This window comes from Oryx dammah, unplaced genomic scaffold, assembly GCF_014754425.2.
Source record: "Oryx dammah isolate SB20612 unplaced genomic scaffold, SCBI_Odam_1.1 HiC_scaffold_13, whole genome shotgun sequence".
NCBI classification, from domain to species: Eukaryota; Metazoa; Chordata; class Mammalia; order Artiodactyla; family Bovidae; genus Oryx; species Oryx dammah.
The window spans coordinates 54,455,123-54,472,656 of NW_024070197.1; the positions used below are offsets into that span (position 1 = coordinate 54,455,123).

Here is a 17,534-nt window from a genome sequence, read left to right on the forward strand (position 1 = left end):
CAAGGAAAAGAATCTAGATGGCATTTTAACTATTAAATAAAACCAGGAGGGAAAAGAAAATTGTGACGACCTGAAAACAAAAAAAACTGGAAATAGAACTGCCATACGTCCCAGCAATCCCACTGCTGGGCATACACACCAAGGACGCAGAATTGAAAAGAGACATATACCCCACAGTTCACTGCAGCACTGTTTACAATACCTAGCTAGGACATGGGAGCAACCTAGATGTCCATCGGCAGACGGGTGGATAAGGAAGTCGTGGTACATATACACAATGAAATATTACTCAGGTATAAAAAGAACATATTTGAGTCAGTTCTAATGAGGTGGATGAAACTGGAGCCTACTATACAGAGTGAAGTAAGTCAGAAAGAGAAATACCGATGCAGTATATTAACATATATATATGGAATTTAGAAAGACAGTGACGATGACCCTATATGCAAGACAGCAAAAGAGACACAGATGTAAAGAACAGACTTTTGGACTCTGTGGGAGAAGGCGAGGGTGGGATGATTTGAGAGAAAAGCACTGAAATATGTATACTACCATATGTGAAACAGATGACCAGTGCAAGTTTGATGCATGAAGCAGGGCACTCAAAGCCGGTGCTCTGGGACAACCCAGAGGGATGGGATGGGGAGGAAGGGGGGAGGGGGGTTCAGGATGGGGGGACAAATGTACACCCGTGGCTGATTCATGTTGTTGTATGGCAGAAACCTCCAATTAAAATAAATAAATAAATTAAACAAACAGATGAAGGATTATCCTAACCAGAAGGTGACAGCAGCAGAAATAACTGATGTGATGATGATGCCAGTGAAATGGCAGGTTAACACAAGGAAGATTCTCTGATCTGCAGGTAGAGGAGAAAGTCTTTGATGAGAAAGTTCCAGCTGGAAACTGAAGCTGGGGATGATCATTCAAATCAGCGACAGCCACAAAAACTAGCAAATAAAACACTAACCCCTCAAACAAGAGAAGGGCTGTTTTAATTAAAAATAATCAGTGTAACAGAATTCATTCTTTAAAAAGCAATAAAATAGACAAACAGGCAAATAGAATCAGTAACAAGAGAAAAGCGCTAATAAAATGAGATATGAGATAAGGCCATAACAATACAGATGAGGTTTTTTTAATAGAAAATTTTATGCACAATTGTATAATACATTTTCAAAACTTAATGGAATGTATAATTCTCCATCCCTCTCAAAAACTCTACCTCTGAAGTAAGAAGAGGGAACCCAGCCCTGACCGGGGCAATCATAAGACGAATTCACCATTGATGGCAAAGTGTATGTAACATGTGAGTTCTGGTCTGGATTTTACTGCGAGGCAAGGTGATTGCAGGAGTGAGTTCCCACTTGCCATGGGAAGGGGAGGGCAGGGGGGAGTCACAATTCAATACATTTGATATTTCAGTCTTAACATGGCAGATGATAAATGTTGGGACAAGTTTTAAATCCTACCTGTCCACGTGCAAGGATTGGTGGAACGGGGCATTGTTTGCAAGTTTCATAAATGAGGGACAGGACAGATGGGAGAAGATATCAAAGTCAAAGGTCCAAGCCAAGGTCATTTTAAAGACAAAGTCTTTACAATTCTGAGATCTGCAGCATAAAACGGAAGGTGAAGGATTAGCGGTAAGGCTTTCTGAAGATTCCTGCACTGGTGCTTCTCTTAGGAAGGCAAGCATAGCCCAGAAATCTCTGCAGTGCTGGTGAACTTTAAGGTAAACACAGTGATCTGAGTGAGGAGAGGCACCTGAGCCAAGACCCCCAGCTTTTGAAGGCTGAAACCTGGGTGGGTGCGGAGGGTGAAGTCTGGGGTGCATAGCTCACAGGGCACAGTGGAGAAAAGATGAGACAGAAAGCGGAAATCTGCCGTGTTTGCATTTCTAAGAAACTGATTTTCAATATTTTTGCAAATTGTGTACAGGTGCTGGTAGGAAAATTGTCAGTGTTTGTAATGTGTGAATAACTTGAGACAAACCACGTGAGAATACACGAGAGCACAGGAAAGGAGAAACAGCTTGGAACAGAAGCCAAGCCAGGGAAACCAGGCTTCAAAACTGAAGAATAACAACGGAATGTTGAGGACTTACTGTTGATCTTGGAGATCTTCCAGACTTTATCAGGAACAGTTTGTTTATGGATTTCAAATTTGAAAGGATCTGTGTTTGGGTGAAGATCCTTATCTGTTGCTCCCAAAATTACTACGCTGAGGTTTTTGGCATCATCACAGACCTCTGCTACCGTGGGGTAAATGAAGGGCGCGTTGTCATTCACGTCTTCCAGGGTTATCAGCAGAGTCCCAGTGCCAGTGGCGGGCGGGTTGCCTACAGGGAAAGGGGAGATGTTAGCACACAACCCGTACAACGCAGGGGTCATCGTCCACAGCACCTCTTCCCAACGTGCTAGACACCTTTACTACTGTCATTAGATTTCAAACAGGACCAAGAGGGTTGGCTTCCATCTGTGTATAAAGTTTAGTGGTTTAAAAAGCCTTGTAGTATTATGATCTCTAGGCCTATCTCTGTTGCTGCAAGTGGCATTATTTCATTCTTTTCATGGCTGAGTAATATTCCACTGCATATACACCACGTCGTCTTTATCCATTCACCTGTCCATGGACATCTGGGTTGTTTCCACATCCTGTCTATTGTGAATAGGGCTGCTGTGAACACAGGGCTGCATCTATCTTTTCACATTACAGTTTTCTCCAGGTATACGCCTAGGAGTGGGATTGCACTTAGAAGTAATCATACTAAATGAAGTAAGCCAGCCTAAGAAAGACAGATATCATATGATATTGCTTACATGTGGAATCTTAAAAAAAACAACAACAAAATACAAAAAACCTTTTATCATATGTAAAGCTTCTGACTGACATTCTTCAGACTTTACCGTTAGAGTGCTAAACTTTAAACACACACACACACATGTCATACCAGCACGTTGAAATTCACTCAAAGGATGGAAATGATAATTAGAACTTATCCTTGCTTACCATAATGAAACCTTTAATCTAAATAGCTGAGTATTTGCATGTTGGCAGTGGGAAGCCAACATGAGTTTCTCAGAAGGGCAGTGGAACAATCTGATCTGACTTATTTGTGGAAACACACAGTGGTATAGACAGGAGATGCTGGGCACTGGAGGCAGGGAGCCCAGCAACAGACTGCATCATGAAGGGCAGTTTGAACGGCAAATACACGTCTCGTCATATTGAGGCCCTCAGGTGAGGCTGCCAGAAGAAAAGCCGGAGGTACTGGGGTGCAGAAAGACAACAGCCTCAGCTCTGACTGTGCCAAGAGCCTGTCAAGTTTAGTGCACCTGCAAGAAAGTGCCCAGAGCTTGGGAGACATGCCAGGGCTGAGTTAGCCAATGGGAATTGTCAGTGTAGATGCTTTTGAAACCTTTCTAGCGAATTAGGTTACCTGAGGTGAGAGTGCACAATTATGGAGGGGTGGGCACCTCAAGAAACCCCAAAGAGCAGGTTAAAAGTTTAAAAAGCCAGGTGATAGTTTCTGGAAGACATGGGGAGCTGAATTGGAGGAGGAGGCAATGATCAAGAATTAAACGTGTTATGATGCCCCAAAAGATAAGGAGTCAAGAGAAGCAATGGGGTTTCCCAAGAAGAATGTTGCTGGTGACTTTCTAGGCAGTGGTTTGCATTGGTGGGGAAGAAGCCAGATTGAAGGAAGCTGATCAGTGATTCACAAAGCATGAGAACAGATACTCTTTAAAGTGGTTTTTTTGGTAATTTTTAGTGAAGAATAGTTGATTTACAATGTTGTGTCAATTTCTGCTTTATGGCAAAATGATTCAGTTATACATATACATGAGTTCCCTGGTGGTTCAGACAGTAAAGAATCTGCCTGCAGTGCAGGAGACCCAGGTTTGATTCCTGGGTCAGAGAAGGGAATGGCAACCCACTCCAGCATTCTTGCCTGGAACCTGTCGGGTTACAGTCCATGGGGTTGCAAAGAGTCAGACGTGACTGAGCGACTAACACTGACTGACTGGCACATATATACACATTCTTTTTCATATTCTTTTCCACTATGGTTTATCACAAGACGTGTTGAATATAGTTCCCTGTGCCATTGTTGGGCCTTGTTGTTGATACATCTTATATATAATAGCTTGCATCTGCTAACCCCAAACTCCCAATGCATCCCTTCCCCACCCCATCTCCTCCTTGGCAACCGCAAGTCTGTTCTGTATGCCTGTGAGTCTAGAGAATGGATACTCTTTAGTGGGGCCGGTGGAAATTTAAACAGATCAACACCCAAAGATAGTTCCAGAGTAAACATTCAAGTAAGTGTCTGCTAAAACAGGAGCGCAACTGTAATGAATCATCAGAAGCATAGCTATTTCTAATGGTGGCAGAGCATCAACTTCTGTTAGCGCAAGAACTCAAAGGAGATGCATAATTACTTTGAAGTTGGTTTCTCACTGTCAGCTTTAGTCATTTGGCTGAACTTCTTTATTGAAAAATTATTTTTCTCTTTTTATGGAACTAATTGAATATCTCAGAGGAATCCATTATATTTTTTCACTCTGAATATAATATGGAGTCATTTGGTAGAATGGATGAGAAGGCATTATGAGTGTTTGAAATATGGTCATAAGAATTGGCCTTTCATGAACTTAATTATACTACTGTCTTCAATTTCCCCTGTGTTATTCTCAGGCCAGGCTGGTGATGTCTTTTTCTGAAGTCAAGCAAAATGAGCTTGTTTTTCTTTTGTTGAGAAGGTAAAGAATGGATTCTCAAAATCTTCACGGAAAGCCTCTCCCAGTTTCTGTGTACGAGATGGAGGAAAATCACCACCCCAAACTAAAATGTAATTTAAAATGTAGAGATTCTTCATGAGCCCTTTGGCTTTAGCAGTTGTGGGGGTCCAGGAAATACCAAGCTTTTGGCACCCAACAAAAATCCCTCACCCCTCTTCTCTCCTTTCTATCCATAAGCCAGAGCTCTCAAGGGCCCACTCTGCATGACCAAACACCGGAACCAAAGCACGGCTGGGACCGACTCCTCCTCTATTCCAGTAGGGAAAAGCCTCAATTTGAGCGAAATCCTGGGATGTTGAGCCAGACCTGCATTTGCCCTTCTTGTGCGCTCCTCAGAGGAGCCCAGGGCCACATTCTCGGGGGATGCGAGAAGACTCAGAGGAGGTCCCACCTCAGAACCCGTGTCTGTAGGGCTTTTGTCTTTATAATGTCAGGAGATGCAATGGCCCCCAGATGAACCACTCCTGTCAGGGGGTCTTAAATAGAATGGGAGGTGGGTTCCCCCTTGGGAATCTGATGAAGGTCGTGGTCCTGCCTTAGGAAACGCACTCTGGTTCACACCGAAGGGTTGGCAGTCACTGGGAGATCTGGAAGTGCGGCCTGGACTCTGTGCAAGGTTGGAGCTTCTGATGTGCGACACCTTGGTTTTAGCGTTTGTGAGGCTGAGGCAGAGAGGTTGAGCACCCGCTCAGATGAATTCCGTGTCTCAGACCTCCTTCTCTAGAATGAGGGTTAATCTTAGCTTTCTATGCCCAAGTTTGCACTCTGTAGATTGATTCTTACAGGCTCTCATTTCAACTACAAAAGCAAACTAAAATTCCCAAACCATCATTTGGGGTTATTATTAGTATTGCTTTTGTATCTTTTTTGTATGAGCTACTTTTATTGTGGTAAAAATGCATAATCTTTATCATTTTAACCATTTTTAAGTGTACAGTTCCGTGGCATGAAGTACATTCCTACTGTGCAGCCATCACCGCTGTCCATCTTGAGAACTTTTTTCATCTTCCCCACCTGAAACTCTGTCCCCGCTAAAAGAGAGCTCTCCCTCTCTTCCTCCCCACAGCCTTCAAATCTTGGTGGGTCATTCATTTTGCTTCAAGCTTTTGTGCTGCCAAACAGTGGCTTGACATGGGAGTAATGGTCACCATTTTCTTTCCTGGACCTGAATAACCTAATCTGTTTTATCAACAGGACTATACCTTCAAGACCACAGAGATGCTCTGACCTTGGAAGTTGTGCCCTGGACCACTGCTTGCTCCCATTTCTGGCTTTGTCATTCCCGCTTGGCACTGGCAGCTTATAATATTTCATAAATCGTTCAGTTTAGGACCAAACTGATCCTGCGGCTGGATTTTGAAACAAGACAGTTTAACTTGTGTCTGTTCCCTTTGGTGGTGATAGTCTCCTCGAGAGCTGGTTGAGTTGGCATCCTGTGTAGGTGCCAGGCGTCCTGGCCAAACCCTCAGTCTGCTTGGTTCAGTATCGAGGCTTGGACTTTTGCGTTCTAGGTGTAGTTGGGGTAGAGATGTACATTTTCTAAAAGTCCAAGCGAACCAGAGAGGTTGCAGTTTGAGCATGTGGGGCTCTACCCTCCAGTCTTCCCTCATTTTTCCAGAAGAGGAAACTGGGGCTCAGAAGATGAAGCAGCTTGTCCATGGCACTGGGACCACTGGTGCTGTGTCACCTGTCAGAGGACTGTGGCCCCTGAGACACAGTGTTCCCATGCTGTGCGTGCTGTGGAAACCCCAGAAGTGAGTGGAATGACCGGTGGTCGTAGCAAAACCCACCGTCCGTGCCAGGCTGTGGAGCTCAAAGTTTAGGTGTTCTGGCACTGTGGTTGGCATCAAGAACTGCCAGAAGGGGTGAAAAACAATCTATGTGTCTTGTTACTTAAGTCACCAACAATATACTGCTTTCCGTTGAAGGTGAGTGGAGCTAAGGTCTGTACCCAAGGGCACGTGTCACACCTGGGTCTCCTGGCACTGGGTGGGTGTAATGAGAAGCGGGGCCACGTTAGGGTTAGGGTTACGGGGATATCATTTTATTCAGAACCCTGACCACATAGGATTTTCACTTAGCCAAAAAAAAAAAAAAAACCCACTGAGATTTTATGATAGGTTCCATTATTCAAAAGATACACATATATATATCTATCTATCTTGTCAGGAACAGACAAAACCAGTGTGACACTAATTAAAAGATATATATGATTAGGAAAAGGATTAGGAAGAAATATACCCAAACCTAAATAGTGATTATCTCTCCAGGTAATTAACATTAAAGTAATGCTTTTCTCTTTTCAGTCTCCTTTATAATAACCGTGATTACTGTGATAATCAGTAACAGAAATGTAAATTCAAAAGTTATACAGGGATTAAAATTTTTTTTCCAATTCTACTTTCTTTTCTCTATTTGTTTTTACAAAGAATTGATATTTAGTAAATTTGCAGAATTCTGCAACTACCACCATTATCAAATTCTATTTATTTATTAAAGTTTGGGCTTCCCAGGTGGTTCAGTGATAAAGAATCCACCTGCCAGTGCAGGAGATGTGGGTTCGATCCCTGGGTTGGGAAGATGCCCTGGAGAAGAAAATGGCAATGCACTCCAGTATTCTGGCCTGGGAAATCTCGTGGACAGAGGAACCTGGCGGGCTACATACAGTCCATGGGGTTGCAAAAGAGTTGGATATGGCCCAGCAATTAAACAACACACAACTTTTAAAAAAAGTATTTTTGAATTTGTTACAATATTGCTTCTGGTTTATGTTTTGGTTTTTTGGCTGAGAGGCATATGGGGTCTTAACTCCCTAACCAGGAACTGAACCTGCAGCCCCTTCCTGAGAAGGCAAAGTTTTATCCACTGGACCACCAGAAAAGTCCCCAGATGATACCTCTGAGGCTCATCCATGTTATACCAAGAATCAGTACTTCCTTCCTTTTTATAGCTGAATCATACTCCATCCTGTTGATCGACCATGTTTTCTTTATCCATTCACTCGCTAATGGACATGTGGGTTCTTTCTGGTTTTAGTCTGTTATGAACAGTGCTGCTATGAACAAATGCATTTGAGAGACCAGATTTTCATGCACTACAAGGTCCCTAGACTGGTAAGATCAGACCCCAGTGCATCTCCTCAAGAGAGCACCCGTAGAAGAATAGGCTCCCTGGGCTTGCCACAGTTGGCTGGGCTGGCTTCACATGCAAAGAAGGTTGAATCTCAGCCAGAATGTCTGGAAGTGAGCTCTGAAAAGTGCAGGAAGGTAGTAGACTTTTCTAGTCTCTGGGCTAGAGGTGTGCAGCACGTGTCTTACGCTGGGAATCATGCATCTAGGCGGTTCTGTATGGGGAACAGTGTGCAGAGTGGGGCTGCCTGCAATGGAGAACAATATGCACGAAGAGAAAGTGAGAGGGGGAAAGACAGAAAGCTCGTTTCTGAGCTCCCCAGACTCTGAGCGTCAGGACTATTCTCTGTCATGTCCTATTAGAATAGGTACCTGGTAGATTAAAAAAAAATATTTATTATTATTATTATCTGTGGTAAAGGAAAATGCAGTGTTTATCGGAAAGCGCCGCACAAGGAGAATGGGTGCCTCGTGCGTAAAAAGCCTGAACTCCCTGGGTTGAGTTTTGAATTAAGTCAGGTTGATTTGAAAATTGCTCTTTCCATACTTACAGTCATATATGTTTGCATTTCCATAGGTTTCCCTCTATTCTGAGAACAGTGTCCTCCCTTCCCCCACCTAGGGGAGAAACAAGTGTGTATGTGGGATGGAATATCTGTGGAACTCAGAGCAGGGAGTCCACTCCAGGGACCAGGGAGGGAGACCTGAGCTGGGCGTCTCAAGGAAGCTTGAGGCCCAAATTCTGGGAGGAAAATTGGGAGGATGGGCCAATTCATGGGGAACCACAGTTCACATGTGGCCCCTAAGTGAAGGCTGGGCGCCCTTGCTGGATTCTGGGGCAATCTACTCCCCCCAGTTCCCTCTGCACTTCTGGGCATCTGTTGAACCTTTGCTAAGTAGCTGTGAGCAAAGAAATGCCAGGTCTTTTATTTCATGTGAGCCGGGTTCTAAGCTACATTTACCTGTGCTCACAAGTGGGAGTGAACCAGGACCCTTCTCTGCAGGGTCATCCTTCATATTACTCAGTTCAGCCCTGTGTCCTATTTCCTATGGCTCTGCAGGATCACTATTTCACAGGTCCGCTTTTTTTTTTTTTTTAGCATGTGCCCTGGAAGCCAAGAATCTTGTTGCTTTTTAATTCATAAGCATTTTTTTTATTGCTGTGTTAATAGAGATCTTGCCAATCTCATTTTATATTCTGAAAGCATTTTAGTAGTAAACCAACCAAACACTTGGTAGAAAATAGATCTGCAAACTACATCGCCAGGTTTCCATGGTTAATACTTGATGTAGAACTAAGGCAATTATTCACATAATTCAGACTCAATTCTTTAAGAGGAGAAATAATTTGAGACCTGAAACTGTTTTTTTTAAAAAAATTCCAGCATTTGGCTTTTTTGCTTCCATCCTACAGAAACCAAAGAAAAGGCAAAAATAGGAGAAGAATTGATTTGGAGACCGTTTCTAAACATGACAGTTTCATTTCATTCATTCAGGCCATAATTATTTATTGTGACTTTGCCCTGTGCTGGGTTGGCTAAGCACAAAAGTCAACCGTGCAGGGTGTCTGGTGTTGAAATACTAACCATGTGGCAGGAACAGATATGTAAACTGATGCAAGATAACACTTTAAGTGCAGGAAGAGGAGTGAGGATAAAACATCATGGGAGCTTATGACGTGGAGTAGTTAACTGTCTGGGGACAGCTCAGAAGTCTCCATAGAAAGATGGCTGGAAGCAAGAACACTTTGTGAGGCTGGAGAAGCTTCTTCTAGGAGGAGGATATCCTGTGGCTAGAAGTTGGGGGAAGAAGCGGTCAGACTTTTCCGCTGGATGTTGGCCTTGATGAAAGCCGGGGTGCTGGAGGCAGGGAGAGGAGGGGACTCGAGTGAGGAGGGAGGGCAGGCAGGAGCAGTTGGGAGGCCGGGGCAGTAACAAGGACCGACAGTGGGGGGTTCGGTGAGGGCTGTGGGGATGCAACAGCAGAGGCTGGACAGGGAGTGAGACTGGACTGGGAGTGATGGGGGAGGAGCGTCAGTGGGGGTGGGGTTCTGGGGACTGTGCAGGTGGTGATGCTATTAGCCAAGCTGGGGAAGAGGAAACACCAAGGAGGACGGGCTAAGAGACCCCTTGGCAGGATGAATTGAGCTGGCAGAGATGGGCATTTGCAGACAGCATTCTAATGCCCAAATCAGTTTTTTTTTCCCCCAGTGAATGTTTGAAAACACTATGTTTAAGATGGTTGATTTGACTGGTCAGCATGGAATGTCCTGCCGTCAGGTAGATGAAGGTTAGCTTACCTCTCCCCATTCAGACAGAACAAGCTCCATCCACTGATGCCCATGGAGAAGGCAGCATTTTCTGGCTAATTTTCTGATTCAGAGCCCTCAGTAGAGGGCTCTGCAGCCCGTCCCTTCTCTAGAAAAATGTTCAGACCATCACTAGCATAGTCTTCAGATGACACTTCATAGTTGGCTTCAGATACTGATGATTTTGTAATGATACATTTATAAAAATCAGTCCATGACTCAGTTCAAGTAGGCTGACTTAAATATTTAAATTTCATAATATTTGAGGGCTTATAAGTCACCAGGAAGTTTGCATTCAGGATTTCCCATCCTAGTAACAGCACAGCAGGGCAGGTGTTTATCTGCACCTTGTAGGTGGGGTGACAGGCTGAGCTGGCCCTCAGCTAGGCTGGGGTGCTGCTCCTTCTGAGGGGAGCAGAGTGCCAGGACCCCCTCTCTGTGGAGTGTTATTTGCTGCTACACACGGCTCTGATCACAGCCCTTCTATTACCAGATCTCAAGAGTTCTTTTACTGGGCCATTTTGTCAGTGGCAAAATTGGAGCTCTTATTTTCAACGTGATTGATATTTTACTGGTACTTGAAGTAACGAGGAATGATGGCTGGGTCTTCAATGTATTTTTCTTCCTCAATTACTATAATAGCTGAGATAAGGGGTGTTAAACTGGCTTAATTGGGTTGCCATCATAACTAATGGCTTGATTTTATCCAAACTAGCATCTTTTAAGTAGGATTAATCTAAATAATTTTCCTACATCCCCCATGCAGGCTTGGTCGATCTACAGAAAGCGAAAGACAATAAATGGGGACATCATTTTGAAGTTCAGATTCCCCCGTCATCCCCGGTTTGGGCGCCATTGTTATCCAGTAGCTCAGTGGTCATTTCACATATGGGGCCAAATTACTTTTTTTCTTTTTGAATCAATTTAAAAGTCCTTTGTACAGTATTGCAATTTTGATGGGCTGGCATCATCAAATCATCTATTATATAGGAGACTGAGGGGAAAAACAGGTTCAGTTCAGTTTAATCGCTCAGACGTGTCCGACTCTTTGCGACCCCATGAATCGCAGCACGCCAGGCCTCCCTGTCCATCACCAACTCCCGGAATTCACTCAGACTCACGCCCATCGAGTCGGTGATGCCATCCAGCCATCTCATCCTTTGTCATCCCCTTCTCCTCCTGCCCCCAATCCCTCCCAGCATCAGAGTCTTTTCCAATGAGTCAACTCTTCGCATGAGGTGGCCAAAGTACTGGAGTTTCAGCTTTAGCATCATTCCTTCCAAAGAAATCCCAGGGCTGATCTCCTTCAGAATGGACTGGTTGGATCTCCCTGCAGTCCAAGGGACTCTCAAGAGTCTTCTCCAACACCACAGTTCAAAAGCATCAATTCCTCGGCGCTCAGCCTTCTTCACAGTCCAACTCTCACATCCATACATGACCACAGGAAAAACCATAGCCTTGACTAGATGGACCTTAGTCGGCAAAGTAATGTCTCTGCTTTTGAATATGCTATCTAGGACATGATAGATCTTAGCTCATGAAAAATCATGATCTTAGTCTATTCCATTTTAATTGTACAGCTGTTAACTTGGTTCTCTGTCTGTGTTTTCTTGGTTGCCCACAGCACATTTTTCACTGACTGACTCAAACATACTTTATACAAGTTGCTAAGTCATGAAAACATGCTGCTGAATTTAGCCATAATTGGGCTTGTTTTTTCCCCTTATTCTTTTAAATGAAAATAGATGGGGATGCAACACTTGATAATCATATAAAGACTTCACATGGACGCTGGAGATAGTGTGTATTTCCTGGCTCAAACTATTTTGTATGCACTGAGCCTTAGGAAGAACTAATGGGGATAATTTTTTCCTTTTTTCTTTAAACTCTGAATAAGCTGGGTGCTGGAAAGCAAGGACATTTGAACTTCTTGAAGTAAGATATTGGTCTTTGGCATTTGGAGTTACAACTTAAGATCTTCTGAGGGTATAAGAGCCATTCAATAACAGTCATGCACTGAACCCTACCCAATTTCAGAAAAGAAGGAGGAGTGAAAGCTGAGGTTATAGGTGAGAAGGAGGCAGAAAGACCGGCCTGATGGAGTTCTGAGCAGAAGGCAGGGAGCCAAGAAGCAGTGGCCACCTTTCCTGCCCAGGACATGCCTCTTGCAGGGGAAGTTCCTGGACTCTGAGGAGAAATTGCTTGTGGCAGCTTTCAGCCCACATAAGACAGTGAGACGCACATCCGACCTTTCTGGTGATTACCTGAGCAGGCGCGATAATCACCTGGGATTTGCCCAGTGCTAATTGCTCCAGCTTTGCCTCCTTGTTAGCACAGCCCCAGAGGGATGCCATCTGACTGCACTCCTGAATGCTCTCTCTCTGCATCTTGGTATTTTCCTTAACAGTTATTAACATTAGTTTTCCCCCCTTTCTTAAGACAGGCCAGTGATTCTGTGTTTGTTAAGTCTTTAATGAAGGAGTTCCTGTACTCTGAAGGCACTGTCTTAACCTTTTCAGAAAATCTGGACCACATAAGGTAAATGACAATATCCATCTTTAAAGATAAAATGCTTGCCAACAGGAAAGGTCACACCTTATTAATCTATAGGATGAAAGGCTGTACTCTTCCAATCATTTATCTACAGCAGCCTGTTCTGCTTTAGCCAAACAAAAGCATTTCACTTATAAAAAAAACAAGGTTGTTGGGTAATTTATAGCTCATTAAAATTGATACCAGTTTACGAAAACTGCCTTGTACATCCTTGAGTGTTCTGTGGGCTGCAACCTAGCCTCTATCTGTAGCCTCTGTCTGTGTCTTTTCCTCCTCAAATCATCTGTATCCCAGGCATTATCAATATTATTATGAAGTGCTATTCTAAAATCTACATAGACTCACACTGGAGCTGCAAGCAAACAGGTCCGAAGAGTTTTTAACTTCTGTTAAAAAGTTTTCTCTTAAACTCTTCTAAAACTTCTAAAAGTTTCTCTAAAACTCTTCTGTTAAAGAGTTTTTAACTCAGGATAGATTTGCAGCCTTGCTTCTGACTTTTTTTACATTCCTCCATTCTGATCTCACAGCTTCTAGTCTCTAAGAGGTTCGCAAAAGATTCTCGTTTGGTGCTGCCTTCCCATAGTTCTGAACTGAATGAGCAGAGCTTGTGTAGGAGCTATCACCGCGTCACTTCTGCTTTTTGCTAAGTGTTACAGGACTGCAAACTAAGCACTTTGCCTCGTTCCCTCTGCAGACGTCCTGTCACTCCACTCTTCCGGCGCTACTGCCCCCTGCCGGCCAGCAGCTGGGGATTGTCCTTCCTTAGAATGACAAGACGCTGAGAGTCTAGCTCTAGGGTACCAGGTACTTAGAGAACACATGAATGGTTACAGTCTCCTGGAGAAGGCACAGGGGACCAGGGACATGCTTTCTGTGTAGTTATATATATATATATTTCTTAAGTTGTATTGAAATATAGAAACATTCATTTTCTGTAATGACGCAGCTTGAAGAAACTGCAAAATCTGAACACACCCAGGTAGTGAGTCCAATATATACAAGATTAAGAAACTCCTCTGGAGTTCCTTACAAAACTACCTATACGTATGATCCTGTAATCCCACTCCGGGCATATATGCAGAGAAAACCATAATTTGAAAAGAAATGCACCTGGATGTTCATTGCAGTACTATTTACAATGACCAGGACATGGAAGCAACCTAAAAGTCCTCCAGCAGATGAATGGATAAAGGAGATGTAACGTATATACAATGAAATATTACTAAACCTTAAAAAAGAATGAAATAACGAATGAATTTGCAGCACCATGGATGAAACTAGAGATTGTCATACTAAGTGAATTAAATCAGACAAAGAAAGACAAATATCATATGATATTGCTTATAAGTGGAATCTAAAACAGAAAGATACAAATGAAATTATATGCAAAACAGAAACAGACATAGAAAACGAATTTATGAGTACCAAAGAGGAAAGCAAGGAGAGGCATAAATGAGGACTTTGGGATTAATATGTACGCACTACCATATATAAAACAGATAAACAATAAGAACCTTCTATATAGCACAGGGAAATACACTCAGTATTTTGTAATGACCTATAAGGGAAAAGAATCTGTAAAAGAATATATATACTCTTTTATAGTTATATATATATAGTTATTTACAACACTGTGAATTAACACTTCAGTTAAAAAAAAGTCCCTTAAGTAATGCTGAAGCAAGGGTTAGTTTGGCTGGTTCGACCTTCATATAAACGGAATCATTCAGTACATGATCTTCTGCTTCAGCCTTCTTTTTGCTCAATGTTGTTTGCAAGACTCATTCACTTGCTGTCAATAGCTGCACATCATTCATTCTCAGTGCTGTACAGACCCAATTGTGTGAATGTACCATTCATTTATTCTACATTTGTTAGGCATTTGGATAGTTTCCAATTTTGAGCTAGCATTAATAGTGCTGGGGGTTACACTCGGGTGTGTGGGTTTTGGTGAAGAGACGCATGCGTTTCTGGTGGACGTACAGCAAGGCCTGTGATTCCTGGTCGCAGGGGATGCATACGTTCAGTGGTGTTGACACTTGCAGCTCCCCGAGTGGTGGTACCAGATCACACTTCTCCCAGCTGGATGGGAGAGTCCCAGTGATCTCCCACCCTTGCCAGCACTTGGCATTCCCCATCTTTTCAGTCCAGTCATTTTGTAGGTGTGCCGAGTTTTGAATGTCACTGTGTTTCCTTGATCAATTTGTATTTTAATATACATTTGCATAGTTTAATTTTTATCTCCTTGACGAGTGTTGAGCATCTCTTCATACATTTACTGTCATTTGTGTATATCTTTTGTAGTGAGTATCTGTTCAAGTCCTTTACCCATTCTTCTTTGCCTGGTGTCTTTTGCATACAGGTCCCCTGTAGCTTCGAAACATGGCAAATGCCTTAGAGAGAGAACGGCTGTGTGTTTAAGGTGAGTTTGCTTGCTTTGTTAGGTCTTTGTTTCAGCGAGACCCTGGGAGATTTCACTCTGCCCTTTAAAAGGCATTTATCTATAACCATGTACTTAAGGGCCCTCAGGTTTTCACTTTGTCACACCAGTCACATAACTATTACAAGTATTTCTCATTTATTTCTCTCCATCCTAGGGCTTGCCTGGATCCAGCCTGATCCTTGCCCCAAATCTAAAATGGCCACCAAGAGGAAAAAATGGCTAGGGGCCGTATACTCTTTTTAGAACATTTCTTTCTTTTCTCCTGTTTTAGTTCTTAGTTGATTTAGGTGTCACTGCTTCTGCAGCTCTCTGATGCCTTTACAATGAAGACTTTTGTGATCTAGCCACATTTTTCTAGTTTTTGCAGTAGGGACATTGGGTCTACTATATCCTACCAGAAAGTTCCCACAGCCATGCATTTTGTTGACATGTTTTGGCATAAATTCCTGAGGGACTCCTTGTCTGTGCTGTGCTTAGTTGCTCAGTAGTATCTGACTCTTTAAGACCCCATGAGCTGCAGTCCACCAGGTTCCTCTGTCCATGGGCGTTCTCCAGCAAAGAATACTGTAGTGGGTTGCCATGCCCTCCTCCAGGGGATCTTTCCAAACCAGGGATTGAAGCCAGGTCTCCAGCATTGCAGGTGGATTCTTAACCAACTGAGGCACCAGGGAAGCCCAAGAATACTGGAGTGGGCGGCCTATCCCTTCTCCAGGGGATCTTCTCGATCCAGGAATCGAACCAGGGTCTCCTGCATTGCAGGTGGATTCTTTACCAGCTGAGCTACCAGGGAAGCCCTTGACTCCTTGTTTGAAGAGAATCAATTTATTTTGCTTTAGCTTCCCTCATGACAAAAATTCATTATAATTTCATCCCATCAAATACACTGAATTTCTATAAAATTAATAAAATAAAATTTTTACTTTGTTTAACATTGAGACATCTGTTAGTACTATTAACTTTGATCTCACAGCTAAGTGTTGGTTTTTCCTGGTGGAACACAATATCCAGAGATAAGGTTTTGGTGAGTGACAAGGAGACTTTAAACAAAAGTTTCTCTGATTTATGAGATATTTTAAAATTTATTCTGTTTTTTTTTTTTTTGCTGTAAGTCTTTTGGGCCTTGTTCAAGATTATCATCTCCAGTGATGGCTGTATATAGTGATGCCAACCTGTTTTTTATTTACCACTCCATCTTCAGGGACATTTCTAAACTTTGGAAACATCTGTGATGCCAGATTTTGAATTTCCTTGCCTGATATTAGTGTTAATGGAGTTAGAGAAGAAATACATTTCAAACTGTATGTTCCTTGAGGTCTATTCTTTCCTTCCTATAACCCCACTGGGGTGAGACTGACATTTACTGAACATTCATCATGACTCTTGATGGGAACTGTAGAGGGCCCAGAACTTCATCTTCCTACAACAACCGTATAAGCAGAAGTTACCTTATTTTGTAGAAGTAGAAGCTGAATCTCAGAATCTATAAGCAGCTTGCCCAGTACACCTGTCTCTGGCAAAAATTAAAGTTTACTTCATTTCTAGTTCTTTTTTGGATGACTAATTGCATAAAATATTCAAATTTCCTTCATGGTGTTCTTAGCTGAGAATTTTCTCTACAGGTACAGATACATTTACATGGCTCTTGGAACTCTGAAATCATTACTTCAGCTGATCCTCACGGACACCATTTGTTGGAACAGCATTTTAAACCTCCTTGGCTTGTTGTCTTCCATTGCTGACCCCTTTCTAGACTTGCTCCTTCCACAAAACATACGTGCTCTGATGGTGCCCGTCTCTCTTGCATCGTGAGTCCCTGAGAAAAGCCTCCTGGCCTCTATTTCATCTTGCCTTGCAGCATCTCATGGGTCCATCTCAGCATCCACCCCCACACAGACACCATGGCAACAGTCCTCTGAAACCAGTTCTGTTTCTGTTAATGGACTAATTTCTGACTAGAAACTTACTATCACCTTTCTCTGTTTCATGTTGAGTACGCGTTGTTTTCAAAGCCTTGTTTCTTACACCCAGATGTTTTCTGGATTCGCCCTTTCTAATTCGCTTCTGTTGCCAGCAGGCTGCGTGATCCCTTTAACTAAGATACGCGTGATGGCTTTCAACGTGTTTCCCGGCTCTAGACTCAGTCTACCCAGACTACTTCCACCGCTTCTCTTACCTTGATTTCTCCACGGCTCTCTAGGGCCTTCTTACCTCATGACTCATCATGACCTGACTGACTCTCCACACTGCCGTGGGGGTTGCCTTCCTAAAGTACAGTTATCCTGGAGGAATTTGAGAAT

At 43.0% G+C, this 17,534-nt stretch overlaps 1 protein-coding gene across 2 annotated transcripts in view; it reads right to left on the reverse strand.

The window, feature by feature from the left end:
• The window catches only part of CDH13 (cadherin 13), a 1,016,268-nt gene that overhangs the window by 10,076 nt on the left and 988,658 nt on the right, over nucleotides 1–17,534 (reverse strand). For both annotated transcript variants that reach the window (XM_040254058.1, XM_040254059.1), the window contains one exon: nucleotides 2,108–2,341. In XM_040254058.1, coding sequence (XP_040109992.1) covers nucleotides 2,108–2,341 — 234 coding nt within the window. The remainder of the gene's footprint in view (nucleotides 1–2,107; nucleotides 2,342–17,534) is intronic.